At 40.1% G+C, this 26,535-nt stretch overlaps 3 protein-coding genes across 3 annotated transcripts in view; 1 reads left to right on the forward strand and 2 right to left on the reverse strand.

Moving 5' to 3' along the window:
* gfra1a (gdnf family receptor alpha 1a) overlaps positions 1 to 7,383 on the reverse strand; it is an 80,232-nt gene extending 72,849 nt beyond the window's left edge. Inside the window, exons 1-3 of the mRNA XM_070915842.1 lie at positions 7,320 to 7,383; positions 6,454 to 6,759; positions 5,448 to 5,528 (exon numbers count right to left, since the gene is read on the reverse strand). Coding sequence (XP_070771943.1) covers positions 5,448 to 5,528; positions 6,454 to 6,759; positions 7,320 to 7,383 — 451 coding nt within the window. The remainder of the gene's footprint in view (positions 1 to 5,447; positions 5,529 to 6,453; positions 6,760 to 7,319) is intronic.
* Positions 7,384 to 10,401: 3,018 nt separating this feature from the next.
* Positions 10,402 to 21,642, forward strand: ccdc172 (coiled-coil domain containing 172). Its single transcript, XM_070915843.1, has 8 exons — positions 10,402 to 10,480; positions 10,796 to 10,881; positions 12,610 to 12,726; positions 13,458 to 13,623; positions 14,959 to 15,060; positions 16,003 to 16,105; positions 21,241 to 21,328; positions 21,607 to 21,642. Exons 1-8 carry the CDS (start codon positions 10,402 to 10,404, stop codon positions 21,640 to 21,642), a joined length of 777 nt encoding a protein of 258 aa, XP_070771944.1.
* Positions 21,643 to 23,825: 2,183 nt separating this feature from the next.
* LOC139293850 (uncharacterized) lies at positions 23,826 to 25,701 on the reverse strand. Its single transcript, XM_070915464.1, has 6 exons — positions 25,659 to 25,701; positions 25,424 to 25,500; positions 25,111 to 25,219; positions 24,486 to 24,598; positions 24,244 to 24,358; positions 23,826 to 24,001 (listed from the first exon to the last, which is right to left on the reverse strand). Exons 1-6 carry the CDS (start codon positions 25,699 to 25,701, stop codon positions 23,826 to 23,828), a joined length of 633 nt encoding a protein of 210 aa, XP_070771565.1.
* Between the last annotated feature and the right edge of the window lie 834 nt (positions 25,702 to 26,535).

Here is a 26,535-nt window from a genome sequence, read left to right on the forward strand (position 1 = left end):
CACTGCCCTGTTTACGATAAAGTTTTGAAGTACAAACAGTGGTTTAAGATAAGTGCTGCCAACCAAAATGCTATATTATCACTTCAAAACTGCCAAACAACTGTAAAAGGTCAGTCCGCAGGCCAGAGTGAAAATGATAGTTGTATAAACTCATCTTTATTCAAAGGTCGCACCTCCTGGAATCTGTGATGTTCTTATCCGTTTTCACCCACTGCCACCCCATCATTCAACCACAGCTGCTGCATTTATGTTAAGTCACTTTTGGCTGCTGCCCAGACTGTCAATTACGGTCCATGTCACTTTATGCCCCTGTTACATTTCTCTCACCTGTCGTACTTGTGCAAAATGACAACTGGCTCACACAATAAAATGGTGTCTTCATCTGCAAACAGTGCAATCATGCACCTTAATCTCTGTGGCTACAGTGTGTGCTAAAAGGGTTTCGAACATGTTCAAATCAAGAAGAAGTAGCAGGCGAAGAGAAGAAATGTTTTGAAAGGGACATGAAAAGTACCTGGAACAGCAAGTGTTCATGAATACAGTAATACGAAACTACACATACTGTGTATTCATCCATTTCCTTCACTGCTTTGATTTTCCAGCAGCCTGGCCAAATGGTGTGGCAGTAATTCCAAGTCCACTTTAATCTCAGAATAATGCTCACTGTTTCTGTGTTGCTCCCTCCTGCATGGATCAGTGACTCATAAACATGGGCAACTGGTGAAGAGAGGGGCAGCCATTTCATCTAAACGCTGCATTCTCCTTCCTCTAAGCTTATATGAACTCATGCGGTGCAACAGAAAATTATTGTTTTTCCTGCTCAGCATGATGACTACCTTCTTTATTTACTGATTTTCAAAGCTAGCATCTTACAAAGCTAGCAGCTCTCCAACTTCAAACTATAATTACCGCCCCGTGGCTGAATGCCTCCACCAAACCACTCAAGTTGCAGTTTACATCCATGTCTGTCCAGAATCATATAATATATGTGGCAAAGACTTGGAAGGAATTGAATGAAAAGTGTATGTTTTGGCTAAATGGAAGTTATCATTACATTAATATGGATCATTCCAGTCAATACATATTGTTGAACTAATTAATGATTATCATAGATGTATTGGATAAAAAGGTACACATGTACTTGATTACTGTGTAAAGATGGATTCTTATACAGCGTAGCTACACAAAATGTGGAGCTTTTGTTTTCTCCTGGCATTTTTAGATGCAAAGGCTCTATATGAGCTGTCGGTGAAACTCACTCACAGGATCACAATTATAGGCGCATGACATGATTCTGATGACGCCCAAACGTGTGTGTGAAATCTGGAATAACCCAGTCCATTCTTAAATGATGGCTATTGTCACACCAAAATGTACATTTATATTACTACTGAAATACTGAAATGCAACACATGCAGTAAGAAAAGTCTGTGCAGACTTGGCTTTGCATGTTTTACACAGGCATACTATTCTATGTGTTTATGTACAGTAAGTCATGCATGTTATATGCTGCTCAATGTAAAGTGAAAACAACACACTTTTCAACTAATAGGGAAGCAGTGGTCTCAGAGGTTTCAGAACTCACTGAGCCCTTTAATGAACTGAAACGGAGGCATCAAAACAGGTAGAGCTGCTAAAGAGAGATGGAGAGAAAAAGATAAAGGGACTGGATACAGTGACTTTTCGTTGGGAAAGGAAACTGAGGAGCGCAATCAACAGCCTGAATTAAAAATGGAATGAAAATCATGAAAAAACATGAGCGCACATGCTTCGTTATATCCTTACATGCAAGTGAGGCTTGTTAACTTCCACCACAACTGATGTGTTAAATGAGTTTTATATATTTAACCTTTCCTGTGCGCAGTTCCAGATTCACATCACTTCATAACTAAGAATGAGGGTGAAGGCAAATGAGTTACATGTGTGTGTCTGTATTATGAAAGCGATATGAAAGCTATCACCTGAGTAAAAAGAATCCTAGGAGTAGCCTCCTATGTGTCATCTTTTAAATCATCACATCAACTTATAGGAATAGATGGCAGTGCGGCTGGTCATGTAAAACATCCAGCCTCAAAGATATGCTGATCAGGACAGACGTGGTGGACTACAAAAACCGACAAGATGGCATTCAAAGAGTAAAAGATTCTTTCTAAACATTCATTCATTAACCATCGTACTGCAACAGTAATTGCTAATTTTTTGGTGCAGAGAAGTTAGTTGTTCACACGTGACTCACTGGACTCAACCCCAGAGGAAAAGGCACTCTCGAATGTTATATTTCATTTTCAATAAAGAGTCGATTGTTTTATATTATGTCAGTGTTTTATACATCTTCTATCCAACGTTTTATTATTTAAGAATTAAATTCTGTTTACCAACATAAATGTGTGATAGTTAATCTCAGTTCAGTATTCTGTCATGATTTTCTGTAAATCAGCAAAGGCAATGCATATATCCACTTCAGTTGCACGTACATTATATTTGTGTGGCCTAGACGACACCCCACATGTCTCTGTAATGAAATCAGACTGACGCCTATGGGCGTTTTATTGGGAACAGGTGTTCAGGGCACAGCAGTGTGTGCGTTTGAGTGTCTGTGCATCTGTGCACTGTATGTATGTGTGTCACTGGAGATTAGTCGCTTCAGTCAGAGACACGGGGTCGATTATGGAATTACAGGATCATCGTGGCTGCCTATTGTTCCTATAGCCTGGGATCACTGAGTCGTACTGCCTTATTCAGACTAACATGAGACACGTTCAGAGAGCCTCCTGAAATAGGGGGCTGACCACAGACTCGGATCATAAGTGGTTCACAAACTGGTGTCTGAGAACATCCCGCAAAAGTACAATTGTTTGCAATCATTTACTTATTTTAATAAAAGTTATCATTAATATTTTATCTTTCAGAATGAAACTGAGGGTAAAAAAAGACCAAACACATGTTCAGAGGAAATGTGCAGGTGATATAGGAGACCTAAAGAAATAGAACATGTACAGAGACCTACTGTAGACAATGAGAAAAGCAATCAAATTGGGTATTTTACTGTAATCTATACTACCACTCCTACCTCCAATATAAAGTTCTGTGAGATATTACATTTGCATAATTTAAAACCGAGAATCCCCAGAGAGTACTTTTCATATTGGTCCCCTTTCAAACTATGTATGTTTTTGTTGCTTTTTGTGTACACATTGCCAGCTCTCTGCTCAATTCAGTGTGCTACACGGTTTAACTGAAACATACAAGGCTGTCTGAGTGATCAAAAACAAGCTTTAAGCTCTAATCATTTCTGCCTCGATCCCTCTCCTGTCACCTTGCTCTTTGATTTCCACAGAAAGAGCAGAGGAGGCCGCGTGATCTCATGCTTTCTGTTTCTGTGTTCCCGTCCTCTTAGCCTTACCCTGCAATTCACTAATTAACCCTCACCCCTGCAGCCATCTCCTCTCACCTCTACATCTAATGATCAGACGCTCTTCTCCTTCTAGCTTTATCCCTGTCTGCATTATCCCTCTGCTCTGTCTAATATGCTGATCACCATTTCACTCAGCCATTTCTTTATTTCTTTCTAACATGTCGCTCCTCATCCACATACAGGGAAACTACAGACAGACACAGAAAAAGTCACGCTCTCCAAAACTGCACTCTAATGACAGAACAAGGCTGATCTTATATGCAAAGCTGTCAATCAACATAAAGAGGTATTTGGACTAGCACTGAAAGACTAGTCGATTAATCCAGCTGTTCCCAACCTAGGGGTCGGGACCTCACAAGGTGATTAAAAAAAAGAAAAACTTAAAGATTTTCTATAGTATGTTACACAAAACTGTGTTTATTTTTTCTGACTTCTCTCAAATAATATATTTTTTCTTGTTAAATACTAAATACTTTTACCTCTTTTATCCTTCAAATCAAACAATATGAGAGGGAAAAAAATCACTCCTCTCAAGGCTTGTGATATTTCTTAATTCGGGGTCACAAGCCAAAAAGGTTAGAAACTGAAAGGCACTGAAGCACTGAAGGTGAAGGCTGGGAAATTATGAGATGCATGTTTTCACTGTTTTTGGACATTTTATGTGTTAAACAATTAATCGAGTAATAGAAAAAAACAACCACAGATGAATCAATAATAAAAAATAATCATTAGTTGCAACACTAGTCTCCATAACTGCACTTTAATGACAGACTGATATGATGTCTGATCTCGGCCACTTACAAAGAGAGAGATATATTATATACAAAGCCATAAATCAACTTAAAGAGGCATTTGGACATCAAATAAGGAGTGCCTGCTTTCACTATGGGAATGACACCATAAATCGGTCTGTTCTCACCCCTGGAACCTGCAGCTCAGACGGTCGAGAGATGTCACTTGCCTCTGATGTGAACTATGATCCTGTGCTACACATGCTTCAGCACTGATGGCCTGTGGGTAAATCTCATCCTTGCTGGCACTGCCATTAAGGACCAGAGACATATATAGTGTCAAGTGGTGGGTTTCTTCCTTGAAAGTAATTTTTTAGCAAGAGGAGAGAATAGGCTTTACAAAACAAGCTGGCTTCACAGCCGATGTTTCTTTGGAAGCAATTTGGTCATAATGTCGGTACCCAGTCCAGGATTTTGTTTATCTGTATCTCACCACCCACATTATGATCTCATCCTACTGTAGGAGAAGCATTGGTTTAGGGCAAATCAGCCCATTGTGAGATAAAAATGAGAAAGGAAACAGAAAGAAAAGCCCCCTCTCTATCAAAAGGGGTCAAAATATCAGCCTTGTTCTTTGAAGATGTGGAGGCAGAGCGTGTCTGTTTGATTTGACACGCTGCTCATCACCTGCAGTGTAATGAAAATGTAAGCAGCTACATGATTGCACCACATTCATAGATCAGGCTCTCAAATACTAACAACAGTCTCAACTGTGGGATCACAGAGTGGCTGAGTGGCTGCGAAGAAGGGAATAACATCGCCATCTAGAGGCTTGAGTCAACATCGCTCCCACACACAGAGTTGAACAGAAAAATGCCTGTCATGCTCTCACATGTTACTCACAGAGCTACTCACTCTTTTCAACAAGTGGATTCAAACAGCCACAAGAGGAAGCTGTCCACAACCACAGTGAAATACAGCAGCAACAACAGAGCCCTCCTTCTACATCTGAAGCATTTATCCACTGCTTGATAAAACTCAGAACTATAGCTCCCCATGCAAGGTCACTTCCAGCCAGCATGCAATATCGCTGGGGCGAGAACAAGCGGAGAGAAAGACAGATAGCGGAGAGGATGAGGGAGGATAAATACTTGACACACAGATAACCTTCGGTGAGAGCATGCACAGCTTGGAGCTTAACCGTATCTCAACTGAGACGGGTGACCAATGAAACAATGAAGAAGAAAAAAAAACTAAGGGATGGAGTGAAAGCCTCCACAGAGCAGATTTTTTATTCTTACCTATGATGGGAGCCAGGCGGAAAATGTCAGATAGACGGCTGTTCACGGGTTCATACGGAGAATCCTCCAGGAAATCATTACCTGTGAGGAAGATAACCAGATGTTATAGATAGATAGATAGATAGATAGATAGATAGATAGATTTGTTTTGAACCCCCTCCTGTTTTGTTTATCATCCTTCTCCCCTCACATTGGCCTGCATGTGACATGGGTTATTTGGGTCAGTCGATATCCATGCTGGCACACAGCCACACGCTTGATTAGGCAGGTTGGTCAGCTGTGTTGCGCAACTGGAAGTCGACTCACTGGCAATGGGCTGGATGCAGTTTAGGGACTAAAAGCCCCCCCTGCTATGATCAACACTTTAAGATGGCACTGCCAGCGCTGAGGGGCTTCATGCTCCATTACCCTCAAGGAAAGTGATTTAGGAGGTCAAAAAGTATCTCGGCTCTGCAGGACTGTGGCTGTGAACCGAGTCGGGGGGAAATTTGAATGAAAGTTGAGTGATGGCTCATGATCACATTGGACTGTTATCAGTTAAATAGCTGTGTGCTACTTTTTGAGTTTTTGTGTTTGTGGTTGCAGGAATAGGGAGGGTCATAGAGCTGGAAAGGGAAGGGAGGGTGAGGACTGATGGTGCCCCCTCCATACAGCAGTGGGAGGAGCTGGGGCAACTAATCATCTCACCCCTTTACAAAACAGATTAGAAAACCTGAGGGGAAACGTCCATTTCACATTAACTATAGCTGCAGGGTGTTCTCTAAATGTAGTCCCTCCCAAACAAAGACCCCTGAGGGGTTTATGGCATCCCCAGGAAAAAAGCAGCAATACAGTGCTATTGTTTCATTCTCTGATAGGCCAATACAAAAACAACACATCAAAGTCTATACTCCCGGTATGATCACAACATTACACAATAATAAACCAGAACCTGGTTAAGGGGTGAGGGGGGTCTCTTGGGGTGGTTCGTGACAAGAGAAAGTTCCATCAAAAGCACTAAACTAACCTTGTAATGTCTGATAGATCCCCCAGTAAATGCGCAGGCAGTTCTTCTCTTTCTTCATGCCCCTTTTACACCGGCAGTTGTACAGCGGGCTCTGTTTGAGCGCGTCCATGGCGCTCCTGCACTCGTCCTTGGCCTCCAGGCCGGCCACCATACTGAAGTTGCTCTCCTTGCCGCCGGCCACGCACTGCCTCATCGTGCGGTACTTGGTGCTGCACGCCTGCTCCTTCAGGCACTGCTCACTGGCCCTCACACAGTCCAGCCGGGTGGCCCCAGCACGCAGGTTCTCCTCGGCGTAAGACAACACATCTGGAAATAGAAGTGACATTTATAATAATAATAATAATAATAATAATAAAAGTAAAAAATAATACTTCCCCTTTGTCGGTTGTTTGCTCAGTAAATATTCAAAGCTTGTGCACTTTGCAAGCTGCTTTCAGTGATGAAATATGACAGATATGATCTTTTATAGGCTGACCAGTGACTACGTCGCCACAAAGGGCTCATCACATACAGACACCGACTAAAAGCCGTTTCATTCTCGAAGCTAGTTTACCGGCAGTTTCATCACGCCGAGGGAAGCGTGCAAAGGAGCGACAGCCCCTGATTGACTTTGTCGTTTCGGAGCAGTTTGGACTACTGTGGGCTACTGTGGGGTACTGTGGGGTACTGTGGGCTACTGTGGGCTACAGTGGGGTACTGTGGACTACTGTAGCCTCCACACGTTACCCTGACTCTCAGTGAGCAGCCGCTGCCTCTGCTAGGCTCCCCTAATTAACAGAGCTCACAATTGAATCACTAAATATTACATGGGATGAATCAGAATCAAACGGACAGCTGTTGGCGGTAATACATTAAGTGAAACTTACCTAAAAGAGGCAGAAGGACATACAATACTGCGAGGATCATCGTCTTCCTCTCCGTGTGAAACATACACCTTTGTTGGAACGAAATTTGCGAACTAAAAGCGACTTAACAGTAGTTTAATTCCCAGGGTACTTCCACTGTATTGAAATCCATTGAAAGGACGTGGCAGAGTACGCTCCGCTGTACAGGACAGATCCAGCTCGCCTCATGCGAGAAATAATTTCCCCAGCAAAAAGTGTCCAGTCCCGATTCTGCACAGTTTCTCTGACTCTTTCTAGTCTATAAAAAAAAAGAGAAGTGCTGCTTTCTTTCTTTCCCTCCCGTGCGGGTGGTCCTCTCACCGCCGGGAGACAAAGACAAGGGATCAGAGCAGCGGTGGAAGCGAAACGGGCGAGTGTCCTCCAACTCCAGCCAGTGGGATGCTTGCGTCTGTGCGTCTGAGCGCACACAGCCAACTGGAGCCCCACTGCTGTCTAGCGCATTCAGCAGGAGGAGAGTGCCAGCTTCCCCCTCTCACTAAAGTACAGTCATCTCCTCATACATTTACAAATATAGGCCTTCCTATCGCAGCAAACTGACTGCCCGTATTATGGCAATATTACAATGGCAGCACAGAAAACACACAATTAACTTTAAGCTCATTTAACTCACTGATGAGCTCCGAAGACATAAATCCCAATGGGTGCACGATATTACAGGGATGATCATAGTGGAAGGTTATCGTCACTGCTGAGTTGCACTCACTACAAATCTCTTTAGGGTTATAATAGTATTTTTATGGTGTTTACTTTTAATAAACTTTACAGCTCACATACACACAAAAGTACAAAAAAAAAAAAGTAATAATCACAGTCCATTAAAATGCACATAGGCCGCGCTATATAACCACAGAGGGCATGTGGTTGCATTTAAGATGTTATGAAATGAAACCACCACTATCAACTCCTGATGTGTGTGGTTTTACATTTCACTGTAACTGTGCTGACTGGGAGAGGGCAAAGAGCATGACTCAAGAGCTTTCTTCTGACTTAATATAGCAACTTGTGGAGTAGCTTATATGGCAATTTGTTGAGTGCCAAAACGAATGGACATATTTCAGCTGAACGCTACTCGCTGCACACAGCCTATTCACGACATCTCATGCGTCTGGCTCCTCCCAGTTTCCTATAACGTTAATCCAATTTGCAAAAAGCGGCTGTCAACTGTGAAGAGAATAGGCTGTTAGGTGTTTGATGATCACACACTTCAGGGGTTGTAATATAAAATACAGCGTCTACAAAACATGTCTTTGACACTCCACTACAGCAGCCTGACAGCGCTGCGCTGAGGGACACCTGCCCGCAGTCCACACGCAGCAGGGTGGACACTGTGCGACTGTCGCCATCTGTTGGTGGTTTTACAGTAAAGGTCACTGTTAAAAGTAATGATGTGAAACCATATGTGATAGCCTGCTTTCAAACACTACTACATGTTTCACACTCGATATTTTTACATTCGGATTAAGAAAATATGAGCATCGCATTTTAAACATCTCTGTTGGACTCATGTCTAATCTAACAAACAGAGCGTGATTATAACAACAGGGATGATGATGCATCATGCGACTTGCAACTCTTCCTATAGTTCATTGATTGCCTATAAGGTCTATTGAGGCTAATCCACTTGGCTAAATACATGGGACCAGTCTATGTCGATGAGCTTCTCTCTGCATTAAAGACTGGGCCAAATCAATCAAGGATGCTGGCGTCCACCCATAGTAAATCAACCACACACACACACACACACACACACACACACACACACACACACACAGAGAGAGAGAGAGAGAGAGAGAGAGAGAGAGAGAGAGAGAGAGAGAGCAGGTTCATTCAGAGTTGGGATGAAATACCTTATTTGAACGTCAGTGAATAATCCCTTTTTGTAAAGGAAGCAGTGATTAGGTAGGTACGATGAATCAATCCTGCAAGGTACAGTCACTTTTCAAAATGGCTTTCAATTTTGTTAAATAGATAAGCCACAGGCTAATGTCCACAGCTATTTTTACAGAGAACATGGCTGGGGGGAAAAAAAGAAGAAGACAGGAAATGGGTACAAATGAGCGACGGGCTCAGGCTACTATCTGGGCTAATTGTCTGCTTACAATTTGATGACTTTGCTGTTCTGAAGTCTCCAAAGGGTGCCTTGCCAGTCAGGAGAAAGGCTCAGCCGGGTGATTTATTAAAAGCCTCAATCAATAAGTGATATTAATTTTGCAAATGAATGTCAGAATGATGTAGTCCTCAGGTCATTTAACGTTTCACGCCTTAATGCGCTTCGTGGCACCGGATCAGAAGCTTTTTCTGCCCCTGTGGTGAAACCACGAAATTGGTCAAAGTCAGGAATATTGTGACAAATGTACGCAGCAGGACTCAATGGATTACTGTTGAGAAAGCTGACGGTGCCGACACAGCACTTCATAACGTTCAACACTCAAAATGGGAACTGATCAACGACCGTAACGTCACTCACAGCTAACGTTAGCTAGCTAACAGTCCTGGAAGTTATTAGCAGCAGATACGTTACGGGACAGGAATTGTGACTCCAAAAAGGCAACGTTAATCTTAATAACGTGCACAACAGATTTGTCACAATTTACACTGTGAGTTGTTCTTATCGGACAATTGCATCGAGTGCCGTTAACGATAAGGCTAGTAACTGATTTGAGAGTGCTTAAAACAAACGTAACCGGTGTTAGCCACATCCGGGACATACTTTTAGCTAATTTTAGCTTTATTGACAAGTAGTTATTTTTTTTTGCTTTGTTTTTTTCCCGCGACTCTCTCAAAGTAATAACTACTTATACAAAATAATATATATATTTTTTAGTAATATTAGTCTTATTTTCAATGTATAAAAAGAACAACCGTGTCCGGTGTGGGGCAGAGGGCGGGGCAGTCAGTCTTGAAAGCTGCGTCACAGGCATGATAGTTAGCAAGTTTACTGATTAGCTAACTAAGTTAGTAACAGGGGACTAGTTAACATTACATACTGTAGGATTTATGTGATTCTAGGTTACTTATTAAGCCAGCCAGCTAATGGTTTAAAATGAGTTTAGACTCACTCTTTCAACAAATCCTTCGAACTGAACAACAATTAACTGAACAGACACAAAAAACCAAAGAAGGTATGTTTGCTTGCTAACATGTTAGCTAGTAGAATAAACTGTAGCTTATAGATACAGCTGTTAGCCAACACTGGACGACTAGTTACAATGCTACCCATCCAGGTTAACTAAGTGAACAATAAAGGGACCCTTTATCCACCCACATTTTAGTTAACGTTATTTTAGGTGTATTTTTTTTACTGGTTCAATCCATCCAACATTAACGTTAGCTTACCCCTTGAAGCCAAAGTGATGTTTCTAAATTTGTGACAGGTTGCTCAGGCTATTGCAGTCTTCTTTTGCTGGTTATTAGCTAATCAATTGTGTTTATTTCAGTCAAAGTAGCCATCATCAGATGCAATGAGAAGATCAAGAGCGCCACTGAAAAGTATGAAAAGACCAATGAGGAACTTGATAAAAAGGTGAGGCTACATTACAATGTGTTTTTTCTCTATAATTTCTTGCTAATGTGTGAATTATGAATACATTTTGTGAGCCATGAGTGTGTACACAGTGTGTAAAGTATGCCTACACCTATGTCTTTTGATGTATTAAGGATTTAGGCAGGTCTGTTTGAATTTACTACCAGAATTATTAGTTGTCTGACACAAAATGGTGCCCTACAACACACTTTGTGATGTTGAGGTTGGACGGTTCAGGTAGGTTTTCACCAATTTCTATACATTTCAGAGCAAGCCAGCGTTTGAAGGTACTGGTGATTTATGATAAAACAGCATGATTTTTGCACAGCCTGGTATCCCTTTCCATGATATATGGCATATCATGTAGTTTGACTTTGAACTGTACCTCTAGGTACAGTAAATGATCATCTGGGGTTCTTGCATATGGAACAGTAACAGCATATATGAAGCATTAATGGTTAATATTTTACTTATTTAGTCTGTGGTGTCAGGAGGGAAATGTATCATTCTACTGTTAATCTATTATCATACCTTCATGAAAGTAAGAGAAAATTTGTTATTGTATTTTATGTTGTAGTTGTATTAAGTTTACTTTGTTGTAAAATATAAAGAGAAGGAGATACAAAAAAATAATAATAATAATAAATAACAGTAACAATTGCTTTACCTTGAGGCAGCAGGTATTAGTGGCATTGACACATGAAGTAAAGAAATGCATATTGGCATATTGATCAGCTGATCTGCTGTATGATTTAAAGCACTTAATCTCTCCCATTCATTTCATCAACAGTGCAAATTGCAAGTGCCACTGTAAAATCAATGGCTAATTTCCACCGGATAACATTAGTGAAACCTTTTAGCATGGGTGAGATATGATGTCAAAGGCAGGCTTGTTGACCTCTCAGCAATATTACTAACTTATTCCTGTGCTTGTAAAAGTGGACGTGTGATCAAAAGAGCAAATTACTAGGTCTAATTAGAAAGGTTGCTGAAGTATAATCTGCCTGAGAACACACGACATGGATACCTTTTCTGACCCCTTAGAACAGAATATTGAAACTGTTTTCATCATACAGATATGCAGGGTGTGCTTACAGCACAGTGTGTTTACAGCTCTCATGATGTAAGACCTTACAGTTTATGAGAGCTGTCTTAAGATAATTACAGTGTTTAGAAAACTTGGAAGCTGATTGTGCTCCCTGAAAACGTACTGTCCTCCACTACCATATGAGAAACAATAAACTCACCTTCTCCTTGACAGCTCGAATAACAGACTGAGAACTGTAATGAAAGTCATGTCTTAGGCATCTTTAAAAAGGAACCTTCATGAATTTTATTTCCTACATAATTTGGCAGTTTTCTTTCTTTTGGGGTGTACCCTGTAATCACACAGAATGAAGACACAACAGGAACTAAACAAGGAAAGTTTGAAGGTGAATGATATATACAGATACATTGAAAAAGAAACCTAGACACCTAAGTTTTTAAAAGTAGTTAAAGAAACAGGTCATTTTTGTTCATTCCCCAGTATGGGTCACAGTGTATAGCGCATAATGATTGTGTCAGCTGCCCATTCTAGATCTTTCATTTCATTTCATCTCATCTCTCCTCCTGTGGAATCACTAACATGTCCCTCACCTGTAAAGTATCAGTAATATATTTCCCTCCCAGTACATCTGTCTGTCAGATTGTGTGTCTTAACTGACCTCTCATCTATTTGTGCTCCAGGCTCAGCAGTTATCTGCGATGAGGCTGCAGCATGATCTGATGAAGAAATGTGAAGACCAGATGTTGAAGCAAATTGAGGAGCTGCTCCGCCAGAAGAGCCACCTCAGGGAACGTCTAGTGGGTTGAAGGCTGAATCAATATTTACATCTCATATCATATTGGTTATGTGTAATACCCCGTCAGATTTTATAGTATAAACTATGTAGATTGACTCACACCCCTATTTGGAATACAAGCTCTCCGATCAAACAATCAGTTAAACATTGTTCTGACACAATGTTTAACTGATTGTTTTTTACTCCAGCTGTGCTGTATTGACTGCATTACAGAGCTTTTGAAAGGATTTAGACCTATTTTTGTGTCCATCATAAACAAATCATGTGTACAAGTATGTAAACATCCAGCAAGGGCCACAACTAACAATATTGTTTTATAATACCAATTAATGTGTCTATTATTTTTTGAATAATCAATTAATCATTTAGGATATAAAATGTCAAAATTGTGAAAGTTGCCCATTACAATTACCCAGAGCCCAAGGTGACGTTTTCATATTACTTGCCTGACCAACAGTCCAAACCCCAAATGTTCTTTGTGTGTTTTGAAACACAACTGCATGAAAAGGCACAGTGGGCACAACGGGAGCGAGGTAGAAAAGAACACAAGTGTTGCATAGTAAAAATATTGCACAAAAGTGAAATAATACTGTAAGCTCTTGACTTTGGATTAACATTTCATCAAACTTGAATAATTGATATCACTAATAGTAGTAGTAGCTGTAGCTTCACAATCAGCTGTATTTGTATTATTGCTGGGAGCATTTCCCATGATCCGTCTTTTCATGCCAGGCCAAGATAAAGAGGGAGTCTAAAAATGAAGAGGAAAACTTCCTTCAAGAGATCTCAAGGTTCAACAGTGACTTCAGTCTTCGAGGGAACAGAGAGATAGTGTTCGAGTGCCAAACACACACTGAGATCCTGGACCTGAAAAGGGAGGTGGAATCGTTATACAAAGGTGATAAAAGACTGTTAATTGTACTGTTTTCACAGTAGACAGCGGTTATATAATGCAGATGTGCACTGACTGCTAATTTAAAAAGTATTATTTATTTACTGGTATCATATACAGTATAAGTAGATGCACAAGTGGTAGTAAGTAGATGAATTGTAATGATGGTCATGGTCCCTGACATGTTGACAGCGATAGATGGTGGGTGGAGAATGAAAGTACTGACACCAGAAATCAATTATTAGATTCATGACTTAATGGAGTGAAAATTAATAGTTCTGTATAATGAATGCAAGGACGTTGTATGGATCACAGAATAAGAGGTGCTGGAAGGTTTTGGAAAGATCAGAACAGTTTATCAAAATGGAAAATTACAAAGGAAAAGAAAAAACAAAATTACCCCATGTTTGAAAATCTGTACATCTGGACAGGTAAATCTATCCATCTAATGTCTATCTCTCCATCATAATGTGTACAGAAAGATCCAAAGAGAAAGACACAGTTTAAACCTAGTCCTGGATTAAACTGAATAGAGTTCAATGTAAAAGTAAGTTTAGTTCAGGACTTTGTTTGCTTTGTGTCTTCACAAACCAGCCTATAGAGTTAGACTAAGTACAAAGCTTGTGAGGTGTAAAGTCCCTCATTTGATGATGATATTTAAATTCTGTGAAGCTCACACTAACACGCCTGGCCTCTGCAGCACTAATGAGACACTCGTTGTGAACATACCACCATATATGTGTTCGGTTAAATAATTAGAAAGTAAAATATCAAAAAGTTTTGAAAACGTGTCTTACCAAAGAAAAGTTGAGTTAGTTGAGTAGAATGCAGTTTTGCAGGGTGGGAAAGCAATGCACGATGTGTTTGTATTTAATTTAAACCTTACATTTAATCAACAAATGAGGGCTTTCGGCGATGGCCCGTGAATACAAAGACCTAATGTATGTTAATCAACAAATATTGTGTAGTGATTATTAGTACAGAAATCACAGAAGCAATGGTTTATAGAAGTGCAATATATTGTGTTTTTTAAGCCTAGCAACTTTCAATGACAAATTATACTTTGATGTGTTTCATTAGTTACACAAGATTGAGGGTATAGCTCCCAATGAGGACCAATGTCTTCACAGTATGTATTATATTTGGGCTCAAGGGAACAGCATTTTCTGATTGTACAGTTTAAATGAATTTCAAAAATGCCCACAGTGCATTCCTTTGAAAATAAAATGTTTTCTTTCATTTAGCAGTATGAATTCAATATAAAGTTCGGTCCTCCTGGTGATTTTATTCAGTCATTCTTGAGGCCAAAGTAGAATTTGTCTTTTGTCCCTCTACAATCAGAGATGGAGCTGGCAAGCCACAGCAACAGTCACATGAGCGCCATGCAGGAGGAGAAGAGAGCGCTCCAGTTCAAACTACGGGGCCTGGATAACATCCAGAAAGGTAAATACCAGAAGTTCATTTTGTGTTAGATAACATGGTTCTGAAAGGTGTAAAACTGCTGCTGCTTTTGACACCAACTGACTGCTGATAGTTTTCTTTTTCTGTAACACTCTCAGCACACTTTACCTTGTTGTTTCATTCACACTGCCAATAGTAAACCATCAGTTTTCCAGCTTATTTTTAACATCTTCTGTTTGACATAAATCAAAGCAAGAGAAAAAGAGAATTGAATCATGGTTGTACAGTATCTTGAGCCCAGATGTTGAAGACCGCATTGCTGTGGATATGTTCCTTCAGGTACTGGTATGAATATGAAATACTATCCAGGAAGTCCAGTTTGAGTAATAGATCCATGAGTTTAAAGGCTTATCAGAGACCAAAACACTGCTCAGCTGTTTATAACACAATGAGACATGATTTGACAACTTTGGGAAGTTTTCAAGGCAGGAATTCTTATATCCTCTGTCTTGATGATTGTGAGGTAAAAAGCAGAACACACTGTACATGTTACAAAGTGTTCTTCTAGGAATGTGCCCTTGCACCTATTTGATTGACCAATGCAGTGACTAACTGCATCCTGCAGTGCGTTGCTGAATGACTTGCAGAAAAACTTTTCTTCAACTGACCCTGAGATGTTTTGGCCCACTGTTTCGGGTCTCCCACTGTGCTAAAGCAGTTGTCTGGAATGAATGAGGAGGCTGTATGTTTTGACACAGTGCTAATGTCGGTCTGAACCCTGATCCGACTGTCACAGGGCATCTCCTTTGCAGTTTGCGAGGTCAAGTGCCATACAGGAAGAACATCACAAGGTTATGGTGGTGGTGGGTGTAATGTATCATGTGTAGCTGTACTAAACTTTGTCCCATTGTCTCAGCCACTTTAGCAGAATTGTCTTGTTTGGGGAAAGTCACTTTGTGTTTGATGCTCTACTCTTGACTACAGACCTGGATCGGCAGTTGAATGAGGCTGAAGCAACGACAGAATCTCTGAGAGCAGAGACTCTGTTTGTCAGTCAGAAACCTCTCACTGACAGCACCTGTGTGAGGTGAGTGTCATCATCTGTCAGGATGCTATATTTGGACACGCATATACCCGATTTACTTGTATTACATCATGTTACAGAATATAATCCTTATGAGACACAAAACAGTAAACAGGAAATGCTCCAGGGAAATAAATGCAAATAAAACACAAAGGAGCAAAAGAGAATAAAACCAAATGTAAACACAGCAGTAAGCTATTTAGCGGCTCATAAAAGATGTTATTTTTCAGAGGCTTCCTTAGAGCTTACTGATATTTTAGATATTCCTTGCTGAGCAGCTGTGATGTTTAATTAGTTGAACATTTTCTGTCTTGTGAGGGCTGTCAGGGCTGATGTACAAAAGTGCAATCACTGTCCTCTCCTCACCCGGGCTCCGTGGTTTTCTATAGAGTAACTGATAAAACTTCATCTCAGTAGTAGCACTAATAACCACGGTCACTCTTGTGATGCTAAAAGCACTTAGAAAAGGACAAGAAGAGAATCACACTGTTAACAATTCAACACAATGCAGAACTCTGCAGGACCATTAGATAGAAGGTGTTATTTCCAAAGAGCAGGACTGAATCATACTGTGAGAAGTGCTGAATAGACCAGTAAGCCCAGTTTCCATCTGTGTGTCTCTCTCTGTTTCCTGCTGGCTTGAGTCCAACTCCAGAAGTGTAAATAACAGAGCATTAAGACCATTTGGCTTAATTAAGGCTTTGATCTGCAGTGTATTTCATTCAGTCAACAAGTGGGGGGGGGGGGAGGCTAATGTGATTGATGCAGGGAGGTTAGTAAAGGAAAATGAATGAGAAACGGTGAGTCAAGCATTTATACTGAATGCTTATCTTACCAGCAAATAAATACAGTTTGGTTTTAGTGGAATCATACGTCATGTTAACTGGAAAACCGCTAACATTTATATTTAAACTAAGCATATGTACAATATTTAAGAGGAAACATATACATACAGTGCAGTAGTACTGTAATGAATTAATGAGTAAAAACTGACAGAATACAGAAATAGAATAGAGATGTTAAGATGTTAGATTTACAGTGAAAGTGTGAAAATTAAATTGTTAACATTTCTGAGTTTCAGCATGCAGGGAACTTTTATTCAGGTTCCCCTGTTCCCAATTTAAACTGTGAAATGAACTGTATCTATACACATCAGATAGAGCTGCCTCATTATGTTTTTCCTCTTTAATTGTGACAATTACTGGGGCACAATGTTCATTTTATAGTCTACACTTCTCTGATGAGAGATCCCTTGTTCCTGTTTTTCTTTTTGCCAGGTTTTATTTTGAGTTTTCTTCTCTTACGAGCAAATTATACTGTGAGTGTCTGCAGCCGTGAGGGTATGGAAGGCATACCTTTGTGGGATTTATCAGGGCCTTTATGGTCCAAGGCCCATACGGGTTGTTTTATGCCTTGTGCTGTGATTGGTGATTTTGTTGAATTCTGTTTTGCAGAGTATTACCATGTAAATGATTGCTGATTAGTAGTATCAGTATTGGGAAGCCAATGTGAGAAGTCCTGTGAGATCAAGTGTCTTAGTAATGTTCACTACAAGTCTCAAAAACAACTTCAGTGTTTCTTGACATAATTACTGACAAAGTCTGTGAAGCTCTACTGGTGGGATGAACATCATCCTTCTAAAAGATATCCCCTCGTTTGACGTTATGGTGGTGGAGAGCGCTGTCTAGGGCCAAAATCTCCAACAGTGTTTAACTGGGTTGAGATCTATTGACTGTGAAGGCCATAGCATAGCATAGCATGATTCACATCATTGTCATACTCATCAAAGCATTCATTAATGCCTCATGCCCTACAGTATATGAAAGCATCTGCATTGGTTATGTATGTCCACTAACTTATTCCGATTTTCCTTAACTTGTCACCCATCGGTATCTGTGAAAAAAGATCATCTTTTTTTCTGATGGTGTTATAAGAATTTGGTCAATCACCAATTCTGTCTCAAAGCAGAAGCTGCACCTTTGACGGTGAGAGGGAGAATAAATGTCTTCAAACACAAAAGCTGATTTGTAAATTTAGAAATGTAGCTGGATAAAATGTAAAACGGTTACAAAACACTAAGAACTAAACCTGTATGGGTGATCACTCACAGTGCTCATCTCCTTAGATTCAGGCATCATAGGCAACATAGAACAACGGACACAAATAGGAAACAACAGCGAGCCCTTGTGAAGACATCTCAGACGAGTGTCTGCTCGACACAATAGAATATGAATTCGTAGAATATGAATTAAGGACCTCCTCTACTGAAACATGACTGGTAGGAGAGCGCTGGTCCACCATGTTTCTCCACAAAGACACTTCCTTTATTTGATTAAAGACTGGAGATCAATAGTGTTCCAGGAAGGAAGGCTCATTGTTATTGCTGATGCCACTACTTTGGATAATGTCTTCCCTACGATACTAGGGATGTGATTAACAAATCCCCAAACCTCTGGATGATGATGTTTACACGTTCAGTTTTTAAATCAAATTTTGAACTCCTTTCAAATCACATTTGTTCCAGTATTTAATTAAAGGTGCCTGTTATTAGGACAAGGCACAAAATGTGCACATGCCGTAATCTTCGCCTTCACTTTCATCCGTTTGTTTTGCTCATCCTCACTTTTTTCTTCTGTCCTTTACTCCCTCTTCATGCTCGACGCTTTCCTTTTTCTGAGTCCCCCTCCTTCTCCCAGCATTGCATTAAATCATGCATGTGGGTAGCATGTCCTGTTCATCCATCAGCCTCATTAAACATACTAGGTCCTTCATTACCCCCCGGCTTATTAGCCTCAGGAAGTGCTGAGGATGTGGCTTTGGAAGAGAGAGGCCTCCTCTCAGTCATTCTTATGATCATCCATTCTGAACTGAAACCATCAATCCTGTCTTCAGCCACTGCAGCGTCTCTTTAAAACGCATATTTAACTCTCCGCTTATTGATTGTTGGAAATTGAATGCATGTCAATTTGAGTGAGTGCTACAGTCATTTAAAAAGTGTTCAGTGTGCAAAACAGGGTGGCTGCTGGTGTAGATTGTTCCCTGTCGCACAATAGGAAGATACCTGAAATATTCAGTCAGTGTGCCTGGGATTGATGATTTAGGAGTTGTATGTATTTTCTGATGTGTAGGATTTTCTTCATTGATATATTACTGCTACATTATTTGTGAAGGCTCATTTGAAGATGTCATTACACTGCGGAAATCTAATATTAAACTGCAGAATCCACCGATATCCAAGATGCCATCCAGAGTGACTTGTTGTTGGAAACATGGTTCCACCGTTTGAAAACGAGTACGCTCGCCTTAAAAATCAGATTTGTAAGTTCCACAGAGAATCGTCAAGTTCAAAACACCGCTGTTGGTTTTCACACGGTGAAAATGCAATTTTAGCTCAGTTGTTTTATTGTTTCATTAACTTCCAATAAAAGAAAGATAGAGGTAGCTTGTCTCAGATTCATGTGTGGCTCAGTATAGAACCTTCATCACCTGCCGTAACCGTTAAATCACAGCCAAGGCATCAGGTACCACGGACCCAAGCCCAACGCTTTCCCCAGAGGCAAACTGAACTGAGTAATACAATTGTATGTATGTTTATGAAATTGTAGTGTGAAATATTTACTTTGCTACTATAAGAGGAGACTGCTTTTAAAGACAGAAGAAATGGATGTTTTAGTCTATAACAAAGGGACATCAGTCTCTGTGATGTTGCCATGAAGTTCATGTATCTGTGTTTTGGAACTCTCCTATCTTCTTTTCTATGCCACTGATATACTCTATATAATGTCCTTGTTTATCAAACAAAGATGAAAGAGAGTTTTGTATTTAAAATACATTATAATTAGTAGATGATTTCTGAAGGAGAGATTGTTACAGAAGTACAGAAATAAAAACGTTCCCAAGGTATCAGTCAGTGCGTATACAGGTATTATATCCTGTCAGGTCACTACATTATTAATTGTGTAAACACCGGTGTTAACCAGATTGCCATGCCATATTAAATTTGATATTAGACTAAGGATAATCAAAATAACACATCTGGGTTTCTCATCAGTGCATTTATATGAGCTGCAATAATTCAATTGAACCTATTGAGGATGTCTGAATTCTTTTTTGGTCGATGCATCGCTCTGAAAGCTACCAACCGACCTTTGAGGTTTGCTCCAGTCGGATGATTTCAATGTGAGAGACCTTGATTTATCGCTGTCAGTTCCCTCTATGCTCAGTAATTTGTCCCTTGTGGATTTCCGTATAGCTTGCAGTAAGCCCCTAGGGACAACATTATCAAATACACAATAACAGGGACACTGATTGCAGCTTGTTGGAGCAGGACTGCAGCAAACTCAACCAGTCAGTCTAGTGAACATGGTTGATTGTCACTGTGAATGCTGCTCTGTACCCTTCCTTCTTCAGCTGTGCCAGTTTTTATTCACTGTGTTGTTGTTAGTCCTCAAACTGTTGGACAGTTACTTTTATCAGGTACAGTAGTTGCCTCAGCCTGGTTTCTTTTGCTGTTTGGATTCAGCAGTTGCGCCACAAAGGTTACATAATGATGTAAGGAATGGAAAGCAGCAAGTTTCATGCAAAGAAAACATCATGAAGTCCCCGTTTCCTGTTAGCTCGTAGTAGCTTGTAGCTTACAACAACACTCGTGCATTTTGCCTGCTGTGAAAGTTTGGCTAATGTTAAAACTGTAAAGTCTTAGTTGAACTATTACCCTAATCCAGAGCATTTCCAGCAATGAAGTTGTTTTTATGCATGTAAACACAGTGAAACTCAGGTATTTCTGTTGCATACTTACTTACTAACACATCTCTCTGAACCTTCATCTGAACATGGAAACGCAGACTGGGGAAATCTGTTTGAATAGAAAACAACTATTATCTTAACCTGATCAATTATGAGAGTGTCACTGTCACCATGAATACTGATGGTTTTAGTTTCATGTAGTTCATTTGTTTTGTTTATTTTCTCAGTGATAAACAAGTAAACACCAAGTCTAGTGATACAAAGAAAGAGCATCAATAGGTCTAAACTCACCATGTAGAACTAAAAATGCTAAAGCTTCTCTCAGAAGTTTCTTTTTTCCTTTTCTTCCACAACTCTTCCAGTTACTGACATGGGTTTCACTTGTTTACCAGGCTGAGGAAAGAGCTGGAGATGTATAAAGAAGGAGAGCTCGAGCTTCTGAGAGAGACGCTCAGCTCGGAAATACAGTTCCTGAAGTCAGTAAGTTGCTGTGCTATGACGGCGTTTATTCAGGCGAATGAAAACAGTTTTAGATAAGACTCAGTTATTCATATCCTACGAGAATCAGACAGGATTGTTTGCATGTCAGACCAAATAATATCTTTCAAATACAGCTAAGGTGTCGCACATAAGCCTTCATTTTCAAAATGTTATCATAGGAAGAGGAAGTTCAAAAGTCTTTCATATCCATCCTCATTCTTTAGTGGGTTCTTTGTAGGCTTTCATTCAGACTTTCTTTTCTGTTTTTCTATTTCCAGAAGCTGGACAGCAGCCAGGGAAGTGGGCAGCATTAGGTTTGGCACAATGACGATACAGGAAGGTTATATTGGTTCACTGATCGTCTCCTCTGTTAAAAAACATAGATGCTGATGAATAGATGTGAGGGAAAGAGAAGAAAGAAGACAGGAAGGAACAAACTGAGCAGGATTATAAACTGTGTTCTTTAATATTTACTTTAAAAGCTATATGAAAGGAGCAAGTCTGTCTTTAAAAATGTTACCGTTGAAGAGCTGACACAAAACACAGATACAATATTAAACTTGTATGAGTGAAACATTTTTGTTTTCTTTTTCCCTCTTTCATATTCAATCCCAAAATACACTGCAGGTCTGTTTCTACCTTCAACTAGTTGTTTTAATGAGAAATGTTTATTTATACATTTAATGTATTTGCACAAGACGAACAACTAAACACCTAAACACCCAGTGAACAGGATAATGTGTTTCATCGCTGGGATTAAAAAAGTGATTTAATACTGCACTCTAGTGTACGAAGAGTAGCATTGCTGTAATGTGTCAGAACAATCTCATATACTGAATTAGCATTGAACAGCATGTAAACACAATGTAAATTAAATTTGTTTCAGTACTGCATGATAGTTGAAGGCTGATAACATTTTCATTTCTCTTTCATTTTAATTCAATCATTGACATTACCTTTTATTGTATTACATTTCTTTCAAACACTTATCAATTTTCACTGTCCAGAGAAGTTAACACCATTTTTAACTTAAGTATATAGACACCCAAACACCCATATTTGTGTTGGATGAAGTTGAGTTCAGGGCTTCTTCCATGCCAAACTGGAAAAATATTTCCTTATGCACCTGACAAAGTCATGGGCCTTCAAACCTTTGCCACAAACTTAGAAGCACACTATTGTCAAAAACATCAGCTCAAATGAAGAGAAACACCCCCAAACCAGGGGCAGGGTGGGCAGGGTTGTCAGGGATGTTTCAGATGCTAAAAAGATGTAGAGTATGTGGAAGTGAAGGTTTCAGCACATACAGTACTCACTTATTCTGGTGAAATGTGAGTCAGTTACCAGCAAGAAACATAGACAAGAGATATTTATTTTTTGTATGTTGCCACCTAATGGAAGATGTGTGCCATTACAGTTTACCACTGTTGATCCCTCAGCGCACAGACTGTTATATCCGTAATTGATGATTAGACAGTCTGTCGGCCTACACCAGAGGGTCATTCTGCGGGTCATTTTCTTCCTGATTAGAATGATTCCTAATAGAATGATGTGGAATGTCAATGGCTACCTAATGAGATCCTGCAATCTCGTTCTGACTTTTTAACCTTGACCTCGGTGAGCTACGTCTGGATGTGTTAGCAAAAACTGAGAGCAGACGGAGCAGGAGTCCATTTGGCGGAGTGGTTAACCTCATTTTAACTGCTGCTCTCGTCCAGACCTTGCCATCAAGCACATAAATAATGAGTGACTAATAATAAAATGAAGACGGAAAGCAGTGAAGATGGTAATCAGACGCTCGCAGGTGTTTCTGTCCTTTTGTTAATGTAAATGTGATGCGGCTGTTTATCTGCAACATCCCCTTTAATACAAAGTGCTGCTGTTGAGTACCGATGCTGCCTGTATATACTTCTGTGGCAGGACCATGAGGAATTACCCAGGATAGTGAAAAGGCTGCTTTTTAATGTAGTATTATTTGGAGGTAATATCCAATTTACTTATAACTCCTTTAATTAAATGTTTTCAGTGAAATCAGTCATTACAGGAGAAATTGAAATCTTGTTTTTTTTGTTTTTTTTTCTTTAAAGGAAACAAGTCAATGTCTTACTCAGGAATAGCAAATATTTCTCGTCCACCCAGCAGATTTTTATGTGTGAGGACCTCAGAGAGCAGCTAGCTCATGGCTACATGGCTGTAGCGTGCAGTGCAAAGTGGGGCTACAGTGGCTGTATCCGCAGATAACAGTCAAAGACAAAGACACTGATGTAAAATGCACTTTTTACCATAACTATCGGCTGAAAAATCTAAAACTGCTTTATCAACACTTGACTCGGTGTGCACAAATGTGAACACAGGAAACCATTTAGGCTCAGGATCCGTTTTATTCTTGAAACGTGAAGTCCTTTTAACTTTCACTCAGCCTCATTTCTCCGTGCGACTTAGAGGGACTTCGTGACATGGTCGAACACCTTTTTCCACACTTGTTTGTACCTCTTGGTCATCCACAGACAAGACAGGCAGACTGTGGCTCTCCCTGTATGCCTTGATTCTTCAGCTCAGAGATAAAACCTTCCACGGTGCTGTTCTGCAGTTGGCTGTTGCTCATGGTTGTTAGGCAGTCCTGATCTTTAGGAAAATACGCCGTCGGTGCTCCTGAAACTTGAATAGATGCTTCTGGAAAGATAGAGTAGGAAGGTTAAGTTCAAATTCACAACTTAACATCCTACATAAAGTGCCACTGTATAAATATATAATGTGAGTTTCCTTGTACATACTGTTTAATATAACTGCACTGAAGAAGTCAAAAGTACATATGAAGAGGGCAGGATCTTTGTGAGTTCGTTCCTGCTTTGAACTTGAATCAGCTAAAAGTTATTAGATGCAACTTTAAGTAAGTTAATAAAACACAGCCTTACTGTTGCACACAGCCAGCTTGTTTCCTCCTATGTACTGCGTATTCCACTTATGTCTTGTCTGCTCACTGCAGTCATCAAACAAACGACTCCTCCTGATAAAACCAAAATCATAACCCTGCGAAAGAAGACTCAAATTATATTACTCATCTTTTTTTCATTGTCGTGCAGAACTACACTGAAAATACTCGTACTTAAATTAATAAAAACACGTCGTATTGTGTTAAATTGTATGTACCACTTACGTAGTTGCACAGAGGTTTGCAGTAGCGCTTGTTGGCAACTGTGACGCATGCCAAACCTCCATTGTCTGGAACTTCAGCTTCAGGGCACTCCTTTGGCTCAGCGCCGTGACATTCTATAAACCAATGATTATTTAATAAATGTTAAATATAAAACATTTAACCTGTTAGAAGTCCGGTTTGAGTTTAGATATTGTTTCTTGTTTCTGTTGTCAGCTGCAGCCCTACATTGTACTGACTCTTTTGTTAAAGACCAGAGAAAATCCATATTGAATTTGATGAAATCTGGAACTGCCTGGAACAGTTCTTTATCCAGTAAATGTCATGTTACTACCTGCAAGAGTCCATCAGCAGAAATTACACCACAACATTTAATCTTCATCAGTGATGAGAGCAGCTTCAGTAGACAGTGATCCTTCTGTTACAATCAGTGTTAGACTTCAGGTGCTTTGACCAATGTGATCAGTTTGCTTTACCTCTCTGCACTCTGACTGACACTGACGCTCTGAAAATGATTGCGGTAGTCAGTGTAGTGTACTGTACTCATAGTTGTGTACAGGATTAGTATAAAATAAAGGTTTCTGGACCACTAAAGTACAGTACGGTCTAATCTGGCTCGTCCTCCTACCTCTCAGCTGGTGCTTGAGCAGTGTGTCGGTCAGATTCCTCATGGAGAGCAGTAGTGCGGCAGTCTGCTCTGCGCTCCATGGCAGGTTTTCACCACACTCTACCGCCACCTGTTGGTTAATATCAGACAGTACAGTTGCCTCTGACAATGTGGCATGATGGGGAAAACAGAAAAGACGTCACATGCTGGGTTAATGACACCTTTTTTTCGATGGACACAATGTGAGTTACATTCATGGGCTTGTTACAGCAGCTTTTCTGGTAGGATGAAGATTAATATTTACATGGTATTAATAGTTTACCTTGAGATCAGCTGATAGATGCTGAAAGAGCGCAGTTTGCAAGTTGCAATTCTGAAGTGTTTCGTCTTCAGCTGCACAGGACGACAAGACTGAAAGCAAACACACACACACACACACAGATACTGCATGTAATATCCAACTTTTTATCTTTCCATTAATGTTTCTGGCCACATGGAGTACACATGTACTCCGTCTTTCTGAGCCAAATGATCTTCTCCATTTCAGACAAATAAAACTGTGAGATTACCTGCTAGTGAGCAAAGCCAAATGAGTGTTCCCTTTAATGCCATGGCTGCTGAATTTTAATGTTTCTGACCCAGAACTGAAGGCAGAAAGCTGTGACAGGTTAATTTATTGAGTCAGTCTGTGGGGCCAAAGTCACTGTAGGTCCAACATTTCACAACCTCCACTTCTGTCCTGTGATGTAACCTGAACTTTGGCTCTGCAGAGGTGGATGTCACCAGGTTTTGTGTACAACTACACACAAATGACAATATTTCCAGATGTAGTTGTTGTTGTTCTGGTTTCCTCTAATAATGAATCATAGTTGCACTCGGTATGTCCCTGCTTTGTGCTGATGGGGGAGCTGATAGTACACGCTTACTGATGTAAAGAGCCTTTGTACTGTTTGTCTTCACACAGGATGCCACTACTTCTTTTGAGCCCTTTATGGAGCCAAATGTCGGAATGAAATTACACACACACACACACACACACACACACACACACACACACACACACACAGCCCATCAGACACACTGTGTGACTCAGTGTCAGTCAGTAAGTTGTGCCACAAAGGATGACTGTGTAAATAATTCACTGTGGATGTTATTCATTATGGATGTCTGACAATCTGGGAGCAAATGAACTATTGAAGCTTTAAGGAAGAGTGATTGAGCTCATTAACACAGAGAATTGCCTTTTTATGTTTGATTTGAGGAACAAAGATTAGTCCTTGAAATGGTCCTCGAGAGCTGTCATTATCTTCCTGCCAACATGTCCTCTCACGCGCTTCCATTCTTTCGCTTTTTCTGCCTGGAATTCTTCTCCTGTGATCAAAGAAAAAATAGAAAGCAGCGTTTTCTTTAATGTGATAACGATACGTTATCCACACATCCGTACCG

The sequence above is a fragment of the Enoplosus armatus genome, chromosome 12 (assembly GCF_043641665.1).
Source record: "Enoplosus armatus isolate fEnoArm2 chromosome 12, fEnoArm2.hap1, whole genome shotgun sequence".
NCBI lineage: Eukaryota > Metazoa > Chordata > Actinopteri > Centrarchiformes > Enoplosidae > Enoplosus > Enoplosus armatus.